Source organism: Schistocerca serialis, chromosome 3, assembly GCF_023864345.2.
Source record: "Schistocerca serialis cubense isolate TAMUIC-IGC-003099 chromosome 3, iqSchSeri2.2, whole genome shotgun sequence".
NCBI classification, from domain to species: domain Eukaryota; kingdom Metazoa; phylum Arthropoda; class Insecta; order Orthoptera; family Acrididae; genus Schistocerca; species Schistocerca serialis.
Window position 1 is genome coordinate 40,778,245 of NC_064640.1, and position 12,719 is coordinate 40,790,963.

Genomic DNA, 12,719 nt, shown 5'->3' on the forward strand with positions numbered 1-12,719 from the left:
TCAACGTAAGGCGACAATACCGTACATGCTGTAAAACAGAATAGAGATTCCACTGGGATCTGGCTACATCTTCATTTTTGACTTTGTCAGTGGCTTTTCTAGGCATGATAGGCCTATTTCTGAGCTGTCCTGTCACATTAATGTGACCACCTGTCGCAAACCTGAATAACCAAGCTATGCAGTACGAGACTGCATGAAGAGAGTTCTGGAACGTGCCGACAGGGATGTGGAGCCATGCCTGCTTCAATGCCGGGACCAGCTGCGCTAAGTATCTCGGTTGGGATCCGTGGCAGAAACAGCCCGATGGAGGTGGTCCCATACGTTCCCGATTGGATTTGAATCCGGTGAGTCTGGCGTCCGTGGGGGGGGGGGGGGGGGGGGGAGGACAGGGCGGTAAACTCATTCTGGATCTCTTCGAGCCACGCACGTACAGCGTGATCTGTTTGACTCCTTGCATTGTCCATATGGTAGATGTCATATTGCCGAGGAAAAACAAACTGTATACAGGGGTAGACACAGTTCGCAAGGATTGATGAATACTTGTGCTAGTTGTCGTGCCTCTCACAATGACGAGAACACCCAGGGAATGCCACAAAAATATTGCACAGAGCATAACGCTCTCTTATCGTTGCTGGGTGTTCGTGTTCAGACGTTTCACACCGTGCATGCCTACCGCCATCTGTCCAATGGAAAATAAAAATTGAATCATCTGAAAAGACCACATGTCAGCACTCAGTGGACGTCCACTTGCGGCACTGGAGTGCAAATTACACCCTTCGTCGCCGACAAACAACAGTCAGCGTGGGTGCATGAACCAGACGCCTGCTTTAGAGGCCCACACGGGTCAACGTACACACTGAAAGTTTGTTGAGGAGACACTGTTTGCAGTTCCTTGATTGGTGTCGGCGGTCTGAAGATTAACAGTTGTACATCCCTGCAGCCGTCTTTCACTTCCGTCACCTGTGACCCGTGATCCTGCTAGTGGCAGTTGCACGTTGACGTCAAACATAGACGGTGATCACACTGGTGTGAGTAGAAGGTGTACTCTTTCATACGAGGTCTGTGTAGCGGTCAATCTTTGGTGTGCCTGTAGGGTCCTCCTGCGTGATTTTAAACGATAAATGTAAAACTTACCTTTACATTTGTTGTCTTCTTACGCTGATGTATTGGCCACCAAATTTCTCTTGACGTGAACACCTATCAGTTTCGTTAGCGTGTGGTATCTATATTTCCAAAAATCGAACTCCTTTTAAAACTTAAAGAGTCAAATAACGCTTTGATCTTATCTAATTCACACTGTAATTACATAAGATAGACTGGGGGAGATGACTGTTTCACGACCACCTTGTCCGAACGGTAGATAACTAGTTTACATGTTTGTGGAATTTTTTGTTAATCGTCGTTATGGATGTTGTTTTTTGAGTATCTTTAATACAGAATAAATCCATTCATACTGATGAAGAATACTGTGAGTTCCATGATGGATGTTAGGTGTGCCTGAAGATACTGGAACTTTTCAGGGCTATATCGCAGCTCATCATGCACAGAGGTTGTACACATGCAGCTTATTACATGTTTGAGTGTTTGAAAAATCGAATCATTGGTGTGAGAATCGTAGGAGCTTCATACCGACGGATCTCACTGACAGTCAGTTGTAGTGCATCGGCTGCAGAATGATTGGTGCATAGATGTACGGGTGTAATATAATAAAATAATGGAATAGATGATAATAAAATGTAGAAATGGGTGGCTTTTTAAAATGTATTGAATTAATGAGATTAATTTTTTGGCAAGAATGACGAGCACAATAAGCTGAGCTATGCCTGGAAATAAGTTCGTATTAGTTCATATTATTTTGCAGGGGGAAGTAGTTTCTTTCTCCGCTGTAGATTTGTGCTTACCCTTCTTTATAATGTTACTTTTGGTCGCCGTGTTCGGCTTCGAAGTCTCGACCGTGTTCCCATTGAGCTTATCGGATCTTCGTAATATTCCAAAGTACACAGGTGGGCTTCAGTTCTTGTAATTACCGTACTATTTGAAATAACAGCTCACATGACCTTTCTGTTAATAAAACAATACCGTATTTCCTAAACGGTGCACATATGAAATACATACTCCTCACTTATTCATAGCGACCACAAAATGGCGGTCTACAATTACTCGCTTAAAAATGGCGTGCTTCTCACTCGTTCACTAGCTGAGCGTGAATCCCTCCTTCCTCCTACTGGTACAAGGAAATCTCCTCTCTTTTTTAACAACTGAAAATCAAAGTTACATGACGGTAGGCATGAGCTCTATGATGGGCTACCGCTTCATCTTTTCTCTTTGCCTTTAAAGAAGACGAAAACATAAAAGAAATGCAAAAGGTTTATCGCACAGGGTGGTTATAGCCAAACTTCCCCTACTTGATCAAGTGTAGATGGAAAACTATTTACAGCATGGGTTCCGTAACTTTATAGGAATAATGTTCATACTACGCTCGAGGATTTGCGTTATTAGTAGTGTTAGTGCCATGAATTACCGTTAGGCATCGGTGCAGGTGCGGCGAAGCACGGATGAAACACAGGTATCACTGAGCATTACTGTTCTAGACAGTCAACATGGGTCTATAGAAGGTGAGCAGGGCTTTACTCATAAAGCTGTTTTATGAAAACAACGGCAGTAGTACTACTGCCGTTCACGGGCATCGACTTGTTAAAGGAATACTGAGCGGTCCTCTTTGTGCACTGGCGTTGAAGAACATGATTCGCTAGTTCGACTTAAATGGCGATTTGGGATTAGCTCGTGGAAGAGGCCGACGGTCAATTGCGCCACATATTGCTGAAGAAGTTACTGTTGCCATGGTTGAGAATGCTGGACACAATGTGCGATCTCCAAGCAGTTTACTCGCTGTGAGGCGACAGCTGAAATATGCACTCCATCGTTCGAAATGTGTTCCGAACAGTTGTGAAATGGTATCCGTGCGTACTTCACATTACTCTCAACAATTGCCACGTGACGCAAACATGCTAGTAGACTTTGTAATTGCATTTCGTGCAGGGATTGAAGTTGGCGGCATAGGCGCCATGGTAACAGAGAGCGGTAATGCGCTGCTTCCTGGACTCGGTTAGGTGCGCCGGCCCCGGATCGAATCCGCCCGGCGGATTAACGACGAGGGCCGGTATGCCGACAAGCCTGGATGTGGTTTTTAGGCGGTTTTCCACATCCCGATAAGTGAATACCGGGCTGGTCCCCATGTTCCGCCTCAGTTACATGACTCACAGACATTCGAGAACGTTAGCACTATTTCATGGTTTACACTAGATGCAGACAGCAGGGGTACACTACTTACGTCCTGGGGGGTTCGGGGTGGCAGCAGAAAGGGCGTCCGGCCACACCCTCTAACTAACACTGCCAAATCCGTAATAACAAGGCCGACCCCACGTTGAAGTGCGACAAAGGCCCAAAGAAAGAAAGAAAGAATTGAAGTTGCCGACATGTGGCCCTGGATATTTTATGGAGTGCTGAGCACTCTTTGAGCTCACTGAGACAGTGAAAACTCACAATTGTCGCATTTGGGGACCGTCACTGTCAATGAGTGTTCATGACGTTCCCTTGCCTAGTGAACGGTTCCCAAGGACCAGGGACATGCAGCTTGATCGGCACACATTACCGTGATGTGCTTTGCTAATATGTGATTCTCTTTCTACTGGAGTGATGTCTTTTGGACTCTGCTATTTTGACACGCGGTGGAGTTCCAACACATACTGCTCGTGTGGTCGCTCGGTTACTCCATAACACTTATGGCGAAAACCGAATCGTTGGCAGATCGTTCCAAGCTGCGTTGCCACCAGTATCACTAGATCTGAACCCCTGTGGTTTGAGGCTGTGGAGTTGCTTGAAGGACAGATGTCATCAATGGGAAACATTGCAGGCTGACGATGAGCATAGCGAGGGAGGTAGCCAACATTCCACCTCATACGTTTTGCGTAGCAGTAGAGCAGTATATTATGTCGTTCCAGGCTGTTGTGTATGCAGATGGTTGTCACATTGAGCAACGTTTATGACCTGGAACGTAAACGTGGCACGGAACCAACATCTGCTACTCTTTCATGAGGAAATCAAAATGTTTTTCTTTCAGTGGGCTATCTGTTATTTCTCTTCCACATGTCCTTACGGAAGTTTCCACAAAGTTTCATTGTCTTACAATCACTCATTTTCCACAGGGATCGTCTCACGTAACGAAAGTTTAATTCTAACCAGTGTGCCACCACCTGGGCTCATAAAAAGCTAATGTTAGTTCTAAATACCAATTTTGTTCCAGACAAATATAAATAAACAAATTTCGTCGTTCATGTATGATAATCAACGATATCACATATGATGACTGATATGTTAATGTTTGAGTAAACTTGATTTATTTTGCTAAGAATGGATATTTATGAAACTATTGAGGCTGAAGAATGTTGGTGTCAATTATTGAACGGCTGTTGGATCCATGGATCTCGCGATATAATCAGAGTTTGATAGCTACATCCACTGAAAGTTACTTTACTTCCAACACTTCTTTAATCCCTTTAAAAATATGAGGCTCCAACAAAAACGTAACACATATACTCTTATGTCTAGCTTGAGAATTCGCATACATCGAATCGGATGAATCAATGTGCAGACCAGTACAGGGTCCGCACTATATTCCTCACTAAAATGGAATTCCATTCCTCTTTAAGCAACTTTATGTTTATAACTGAGCATTTAGCTTCTCACTGAGTGGTCAAATGGCTTTATTCACATCTGAAGTTCAAGTATGAACTTTTTGCGGTGTGCGTTGTTTTCAAGGTCGTTGCACACGTCAGTAAAATGATAGCAGGTATCCCATGATTGTTTCAATATCTGAATAACATAAATGTATTAAAAGTTGCGCTACAAACGCCTGAACGATGTAAATGAATCAAATAATGCAGATATTTAACAGCTGTCAACACTATTATATATGAATTTGTGATTCTTCTCGCCATTTTCTCCATTGTATTATTTGAGTTACGCCTACGAATCGCCTTCGTCAGGTATATTCAGCAAGTTAGTGAAACATGTAGGGAGGAGGGTGCTAGATGTAAGATGTGTTATATTCTATATTTATAACCTGTTCTGTTGCTTAACCATCCACAGATATTGCGTGGTAGGATTAATCGTTATCAAATGTTGTATATCACTCAGATATCCGTTCTAAAATAATAAGCAACTTAATTCCACAAATCTCATGAACAGCCTGCCGAGAGCGGTGTTTTGTGATTTAAGCATTATGCTAGGCGTGTGATAGTAAGCAGACGTCACACTTATTAGGCACACCTACCGGACACAACACAAGGAAATAATGGTGTAAATTAAACGTACGAGAGTGACGGAAGCTGGAAGCAATGGCAGAATGAAAATTAGAGAAAGGAAATAAGATGAAGAACATGAAACCTTAGACGAGAATGTTCCTGCAGCATGTTATTGGTAAAAGATGTAAGTCTGAGCTGAAATGTAAACGTTGAATATAAACTCCCGACACCTACATCTTATGGCAATTATTTAATACTCATAAATGTTATTTAGCAAGAGAGTGAATATGATGTGGAAGATTATCACCGATACATGTTGGTAGGTAAAGAATAACGATCTATAAGCGGAAAGAAATTTAAGGAAATGCTCTAAATATCACAGAGAGCGGGTAAGAAAACTGCAGGTACCATGACACCTAAAATTGAAATACCGTAAAATAAATATACTTCGTATAATTGATTTGAGAATAATACAAAGAACGTCTCGTTCCGCATTAAAAATGAGAGACACCAAATTACACTGACTTGCAGAAGTAAATATTTTCGGCCATTGATTAAAAGTGGAAAACTTAAATCACATTAATTAAATAATTATGTAAATTTCACTTGTGAAATAGAATAACATGATAGCAAAGTTAGCCAGATCTTTATTTTAAAATGTGTATATTGCTGTATTTTTACTGTTACAGAAGCAGCGAAAAAAGCACCAAATTTAAAAAAAAACGCAAAAACCGTAAGATTGGCAAAGTTTTGCAGAAGTTCGAAATATAGTGCGTACTTCAATGCGAGATGCTTTCAATAATTTTCACAACAAAACTCTGCCTCGAAAACTGGCAGAAATCCCGGAGAGATTCTGGTCATACATAAAACACACCAGCGGCAAGACGCAATCAGTAACTTCATTGCGCGATAACAACGTTGAAGTCACTGATGACAGTGCCACTAAAGCAGAGTTATTAAACACGATTTTCCATAACTCCTTCACCAACGAAGACGAAGTAAATATTCCTGATTTCCAATAAAGGACAACTGCCAAGATGAGAAACATAGAAGTAGATATCTTAGGACTAACGAAGCAGCTTAAATAACTTAATAAAGGCAAGGCCTCCGGTCCAGATTGTATACCAGCCATGTTCCTCTCAGAGTATGCTGATAACATAAGCTTCATATTTAGCAATTATATACAATCGCTCGCTCACAAAAAGATCCGTATCTAAAGACTGGAAAATTCTAAAGTCACACCAATACCCAAAAAGGGAGGTAGGAGTAATCCGTTGAATTACAGGCCCATATCACTAACGTCGATTTGCAGTAGGGTTTCGGAACATATACTGTATTCGAACATTATGAAGTACCTCGAAGACAGCGATTTATTGAGTCGGCCGCGGTGGACGAGCGGTTCTAGCCGCTTTAGTCCAGAACCGCGCGACTGCTACGGTCGCAGGTTCGAATCCTGCCTCGGGCATGGATGTGTGTGATGTTCTTAGGTTAGTTAGGTTTGAGTTGTTCTAGGGGCTGATGACCTCAGATGTTAAGTCCCATCGTGCTCAGAGCCATTTGAACCATTTGAACTAAAAGAAATCAGCTAAATTTCGATTACCCAATAAATCATACAAATCTGAAGACTGTAAATTCAACTAAATACTCAGGGATTACAATTACAAATACCATAAATTGGAACGATCACATAGATAATTTTGTGGGTAGAGCCAACCAAAGAATGCGATTCATTGGCTGTACACTTAGAGGGTGCAACAGGTGTACTAAAAAGACTGCTTACACCACGCTTGATCGCCCTATTCCGGAGCATTGCTGTGCAGTGTGGGATCCGCATCAAATGGGACTGACGGATGACATTGAAAAAGTACAAAGAAGGGCAGCTCGTTTTGTATTATCGTGAATTAGGAATGATAGTGCCACAGACATGATACATGGACTGGAGTGGTAATCATTAAAACAAAGGCGTTTTTCGTTGCAACGGGATTTTCTCATGAAATTTCAATCACCAGTTTCCTCCTCCGATTGCGAAAGCGTTCTATTGGCACCCACCTACATAGGGAGAAATGATCATCACGATAAAATAAGAGAAATCATGGCTCGCACAGAAAAATTTAAGTGATCGTTTTTCCCACGCGCCGTTTTAGAGTGGAATGGTAGAGAGACAGCTTGAAGGTGGTTCATTGAACCCTATGCCTGGCAATTTATTGTGAATAGCAGAGTAATCAAGTAGATGTAGATGTAGATGTATAAATCATAAAATGTAACGTAACTCAAATAGTACACTACCTAGAATAGCGCCAACAAAGCGTCTTCCAGATACCAATTCAGCGTCTATTACTTTATAATACAATTGGACGCCGCGGAGCCATTAGACGTTTATGAGTTTATAATGCAATAGGCCGCCGCGGATACAGCTCAGTAGTGTCTCTTTCGCCAACGATTTGTACTGAGACTCTGCAGTTTTCATGCTTTTGCTGATAACGATGTATGATCTCTGGTTGCAGGTAACCCACGTGCAGATCCCGTTCTGGACGGCATTCGCGAGTCCTACTACCCAGGCGACCAGGTGGTCGCCACTTGCACTGCCGCACCTTCACACCCACCTGCCAACATCCTCTGGTACATCAACGGCAAGCTTGTGAGTATCGAGGACGTCCGCTGCTCGCATTTTGTGGATCAGTGGCTCCATCAGTATTATGAAGGCAACTAAGACAAGTTATCATTACTTTACAAAATTTCATTTGACAGTTGTTGAGTGGTTTAGAAATTTCAGCTTAAAATTTTATCGTAACGAACCAATAAGCTCAACTCCAGACAAATCTATAGCCACTAGTAATCGACTGTGCTCTACTTTGGTGTTCATAGTCGAACGTGTTCCTGTTCCATATCTCGATGATGACATCATTATTATGCTATCACATGGTCAAAATATATTCTCCTCTTTCCATTTGAATCAATTAAGCACTACTGCTTCCTAGTTTCTACATCTTCTAAATCATATTTCATAATTTCCTTGCAACATTCTGTTGCCTAGAATCCTTTAGCACGGAATCTTCCGTTAAAATTTACATGCTTTGCTTCTAAAAGCTTTCTCTTACTCCTCGTTCACATCTTAAGGTTGCAGATTCGGGTCTACTTCACCAAATATAAATTTATGATGAATGCAATTAATGAAAATTCCTGAAGGTATATGTGTTCTTCATAGAATTAATTTTGTGTTCAAAATTAAAAATATATAAACGTCGTGTGACTAGGGCATCCTCGTCGAGTAGACCGTTCGCCAGGTGCAAGTCTTTCGATTTGACGCCGCTTCGGCGACTTGCACGTCTATTGGGATGGAATGATCATGATTAGGACAACATAACACCCAGTCTCTGAGTGGAGAAAATCTCCGACCCAGCCGGGAATCGAACCCGGGCCTTTAAGATTGACATCCTGTCGCGCTGACCACTCAGCTACCGGTGGCGGAAGTGTTCAAAATTTATCTTCGGAAATGTCTGGAATCTCAGACAGAATAAGACGACTTATACTACAAAGAAAATACAGAGTGAATCACCTAACTCTTGCACCACAAATATTTCGGACATGAAAGGCGCTATCGGTGTGCGGTTTTGGCTTAATAAAATTCTAGGGAGGACACGTATTTGCAGCCAACACGCAGATTTTGAGACGTTTAAGAGAATGCAGTTATTTACAAGTGTTACAAATTTTTTATGGGAAAATGCCAATTGACAGTAAAATTCTAAAAGTATCGTAAATCAGAATGTCAGTGTCATTTTTTGTAGGAAGCTAGTGCAGGAAATTTACCAGTTATCACAATGTGAACGTTGTAAGATGGTGTTTCCTAAAGAGGAAAAAGTAGACATGCTCTTGGTTTATGGTGAATCTAGGAGGAATGCTGTTTGTTCGTCTATCATGTACGCAGAAAGATATACCAACAGACACCAAATAATTTGTGAAGCTCGTCAATCAATTACGTACAAGTTGTAGCATCGCTCCTAAAATGCGTAACGGAACGAGACGTGTGACTGGAGAGGAGGGTGAAATTAATGTTCTGGCTGCTGTAGCAGTAGAACCGCAAATTAGTTCCCGCGTATTCGCACGAAGAGCATGAGTGAGGCAGGTGTACTACGCATTCTCCATTATCATAAGTTCCATCCCTATCATATCTCTCTTCATCAAGTGCTGCATGGAAATGATTTTGCGAATCGTGTGAACTTTTGGACATGGGCATTAAGACATAATACTCAGGACGTGTCATGTATCTTGTTCATAGAAGAAGCAACATTTACTAATCATGACCAAGTAAATCTCAGAAACGTGCGCTACAGGGCTGTTGACAAACCTCGTTCGCTTCGTTAGGTGGAACGTCAGCGTCCGTGGAGTTGAAAAGTGTCGTATGGGATAGGGCACCGTCACCTCATAAGCTCATTTTCATAGAGGGAACGCTGAACTGGGACAAGTGTCTCAGCCTCCACTGCTCGGCCAGAGTGCCCGAGCGGTTCTAGGCGCTACAATCTGGAACCGCGCGACCGCTACGGTTGCGGGTTCGAATCCTGCCTCGGGCATGGATGTGTGTGATGTCCTTAGGTTAGTTAGGTTTGAGTAGTTCTAAGTTCTAGGGGACTGCTGACCTCAGCAGTTAAGTCCCATAGTGCTCGGAGCCATTTGAACCATTTTCTCAGCCTCCTAACGGAAAATCTTCCACAGAAGTTCGAAGACGTTCCCCTTCAGACTAGAAGGAACCTGTGCAATCAACATGATGGCTGTCCAGTCAATACTGCATGAATTGCGATTGCATGTCATGAAGGGTTGTTCCCAAATCGATGGAGTGGGCTAAGAGGACTTATACATGACCGGTTCATTCGCCAGGTCTGACGACATTGCATTTATTTTAGTGGAGGAAACTGAAAGACACCTCTTCGACGACATACCAAAGACACCACATGATACGAAGCGCAGTATTACTGCTACATGCACAGCAGTCTTCACTGAAATGCTAGAATGTGTGCAGCAGCCCTTGCATGGCAAACTGGAAGCTTGTACTGACGCTGGTGGTAGTGGTTTTGAGCACAGGCTGTGGGGATACATTGGTTCTTTAGTTGTCAGACACCACAGAAGTACTGTATTCAACTTCGTTTGTCGTAGGCAATGTTACATTTAAGAACACGACGACTCGAGAGAAGTGTTAACATCTGCGTAGGGTTGCACATTATAATTCGTTTGTGTTACCACGTGGAACAAACATCTTCCTAAGTTCCCAATGTTCGAAGTATGATATCTCGTAAAATACTTGCTCTAGATTCCTACAACAAACACAACTGTCGTAATTCACCCTAATGTGATTGTGGTACTGTCAACAACCATTGTTTCACTGTAACATTTGTACCCTTTGTGAAAAAATACACATGAAAAACTGATAACACTCTTTGTATGGGCTGCAAAGACATGTCTCTGCCTACCATACGGATCTGTGAAATCCGCTTTTCAATGGCGCCTTCATTTCCCGAAACAGTCGTATTTGTGGTGCGAGTTGTAGGTGATTCACTCTTAATATTCTATGTAAATAATCTATTTCTGGCTCCAACCTGTTCACATTATAACGAGGAAGCAGAATATTTCTCTCAAAAGCAACTGAGATGTAGAAATCCCACTGTCAGGTGTAAAAGATTCGAAGTTAGAGTGTTCACGGAACAAAGCAAAAATGACAACTATAATGATTTAAAAAGATTTTGCCGAAAACAGTAATGTGTTGGTCCTAATCGGTACATACAGAAGCAATGAAAATAGCAAAGAAAGTCGTAAAAATGAAATATATTTCAGTACACAGGATGAGTGGTTTAGCTTGAGACAACTAACTATCTCGAAAAATACGCATTGCACAAAAATTATCTTGGGTGGAAAGTTGGTATTAGTAACGGGGACATATGTTTGCGCTACAGCTGACCACCTCCTAACCAACCCTCCTGCATAGATGGGTTTGACATTTTCAGTTGGAACCCTCCCCCCCCTAACCCCCACCCCCCACCCCAACGTAATGCATATTTTAATTCTGCGTCAGAAAATACATACGGTTCACAAGAATCATTACTTCCTATTTGTTGTAGATGGCGCTGCAAACGATGAATATCTATCGTGTTTGTTTTTGCAATTAGGAACCGACGGATTTGATTCAAAATTTCACTTACGTGACATCGCTAGATATTGGTGTTTCTGATATTTTTCATAAATAAGCTTCTTATATGGTACCGTAGTTTTCTGTTCGCTACGGGGTAGGATGTGGTGACTCCCCAAACCATCTGAATGATCGATTTCGCTGGCTGACCTCTGACCCCGCCATTAAGGTAACTGATTTCAGTGTGTGTGTTTACCGAACCTCCGTAAATCTTACTCTGGCTGCCGCGATTCTACCGGCGGAATGAAAACCACAGCCATTGTAATAAGGCAAAAGGCCCATGAAGTGATCGTGACACGTGCACCTCCCGTGCATACTCACCGAAATCACGCATCCCACGCAATGGGGCTCACCGAAATCAAGCACCCCCATGGTGAGAGGCAAGGAGACTCACCTATATCACGCATCCCGATCGGAGCAGAAAACTATTATGTCCACGTCGTTCTTCTTGGACACGCTAATCATAATTTCTAATCATACATTGAAATGGATAAACTTATTGTACTGTACTATCAAATTTGCAAGACTGAAGAAAATTTCGCACATAAACATCAATCGTTACAACAGAAAGGGTTACGTTTGGATCGTAAATGAAATGTAGAATCAAATGCTTCCGTTATTAATTTCAGAAACAGGCGCACCTGATATTTGTCAATTATGGTGCCATCTACCATGAATGGAAAACAATGGTCTGAGTGAGCCACACGTATTTTTGGGCGCAGAATCCGAATATGTATTACAATGGGGGTTTCCATTTGAAAATACAATTTGATTGAGCCTGGCAGCCCATAATGGGCTGTTAGGAGGTAGCCAGTTGTAGCACAGACAGACGTCCCCTTTAGCAACGCAAACTATTCACCTAGAACATTTTTTTCGTACGATGCGTCGTATTCGAGATATTTAGATGTCTCAAGTTAAAACATACAGCCGGTATACACCAGTCAATAAGGAAATTATACAGGATGCCACAGTGCTGAACCACGTTAGAGTTTTAAGTGATTATGTAGCGAAGAGTAAACATGAAAAGAAGTATAGAAAGAAACAAACTCATTAGACAGGAGATTATAAGTGTGTATATAAGAATTTATTTAATAAGAGGGAGGTATGCAACATTAAATTAATAAACAAGCTCACCATCCGAGAATATGAAGATTTGCCGATATAGGCGAAGGGACAATTATTTAGCAAAGGTAAACCAAAATCCATTGCAGATAGAATAAGGCGAATATAAAGGAAATTTC

At 42.0% G+C, this 12,719-nt stretch overlaps 1 protein-coding gene across 1 annotated transcript in view; it reads left to right on the forward strand.

Moving 5' to 3' along the window:
* Positions 1-12,719, forward strand: part of LOC126470671 (uncharacterized) — a 497,178-nt gene that overhangs the window by 101,964 nt on the left and 382,495 nt on the right. Inside the window, exon 4 of the mRNA XM_050098664.1 lies at positions 7,808-7,941. Within this exon, the coding sequence (XP_049954621.1) occupies positions 7,808-7,941 (134 nt within the window). The remainder of the gene's footprint in view (positions 1-7,807; positions 7,942-12,719) is intronic.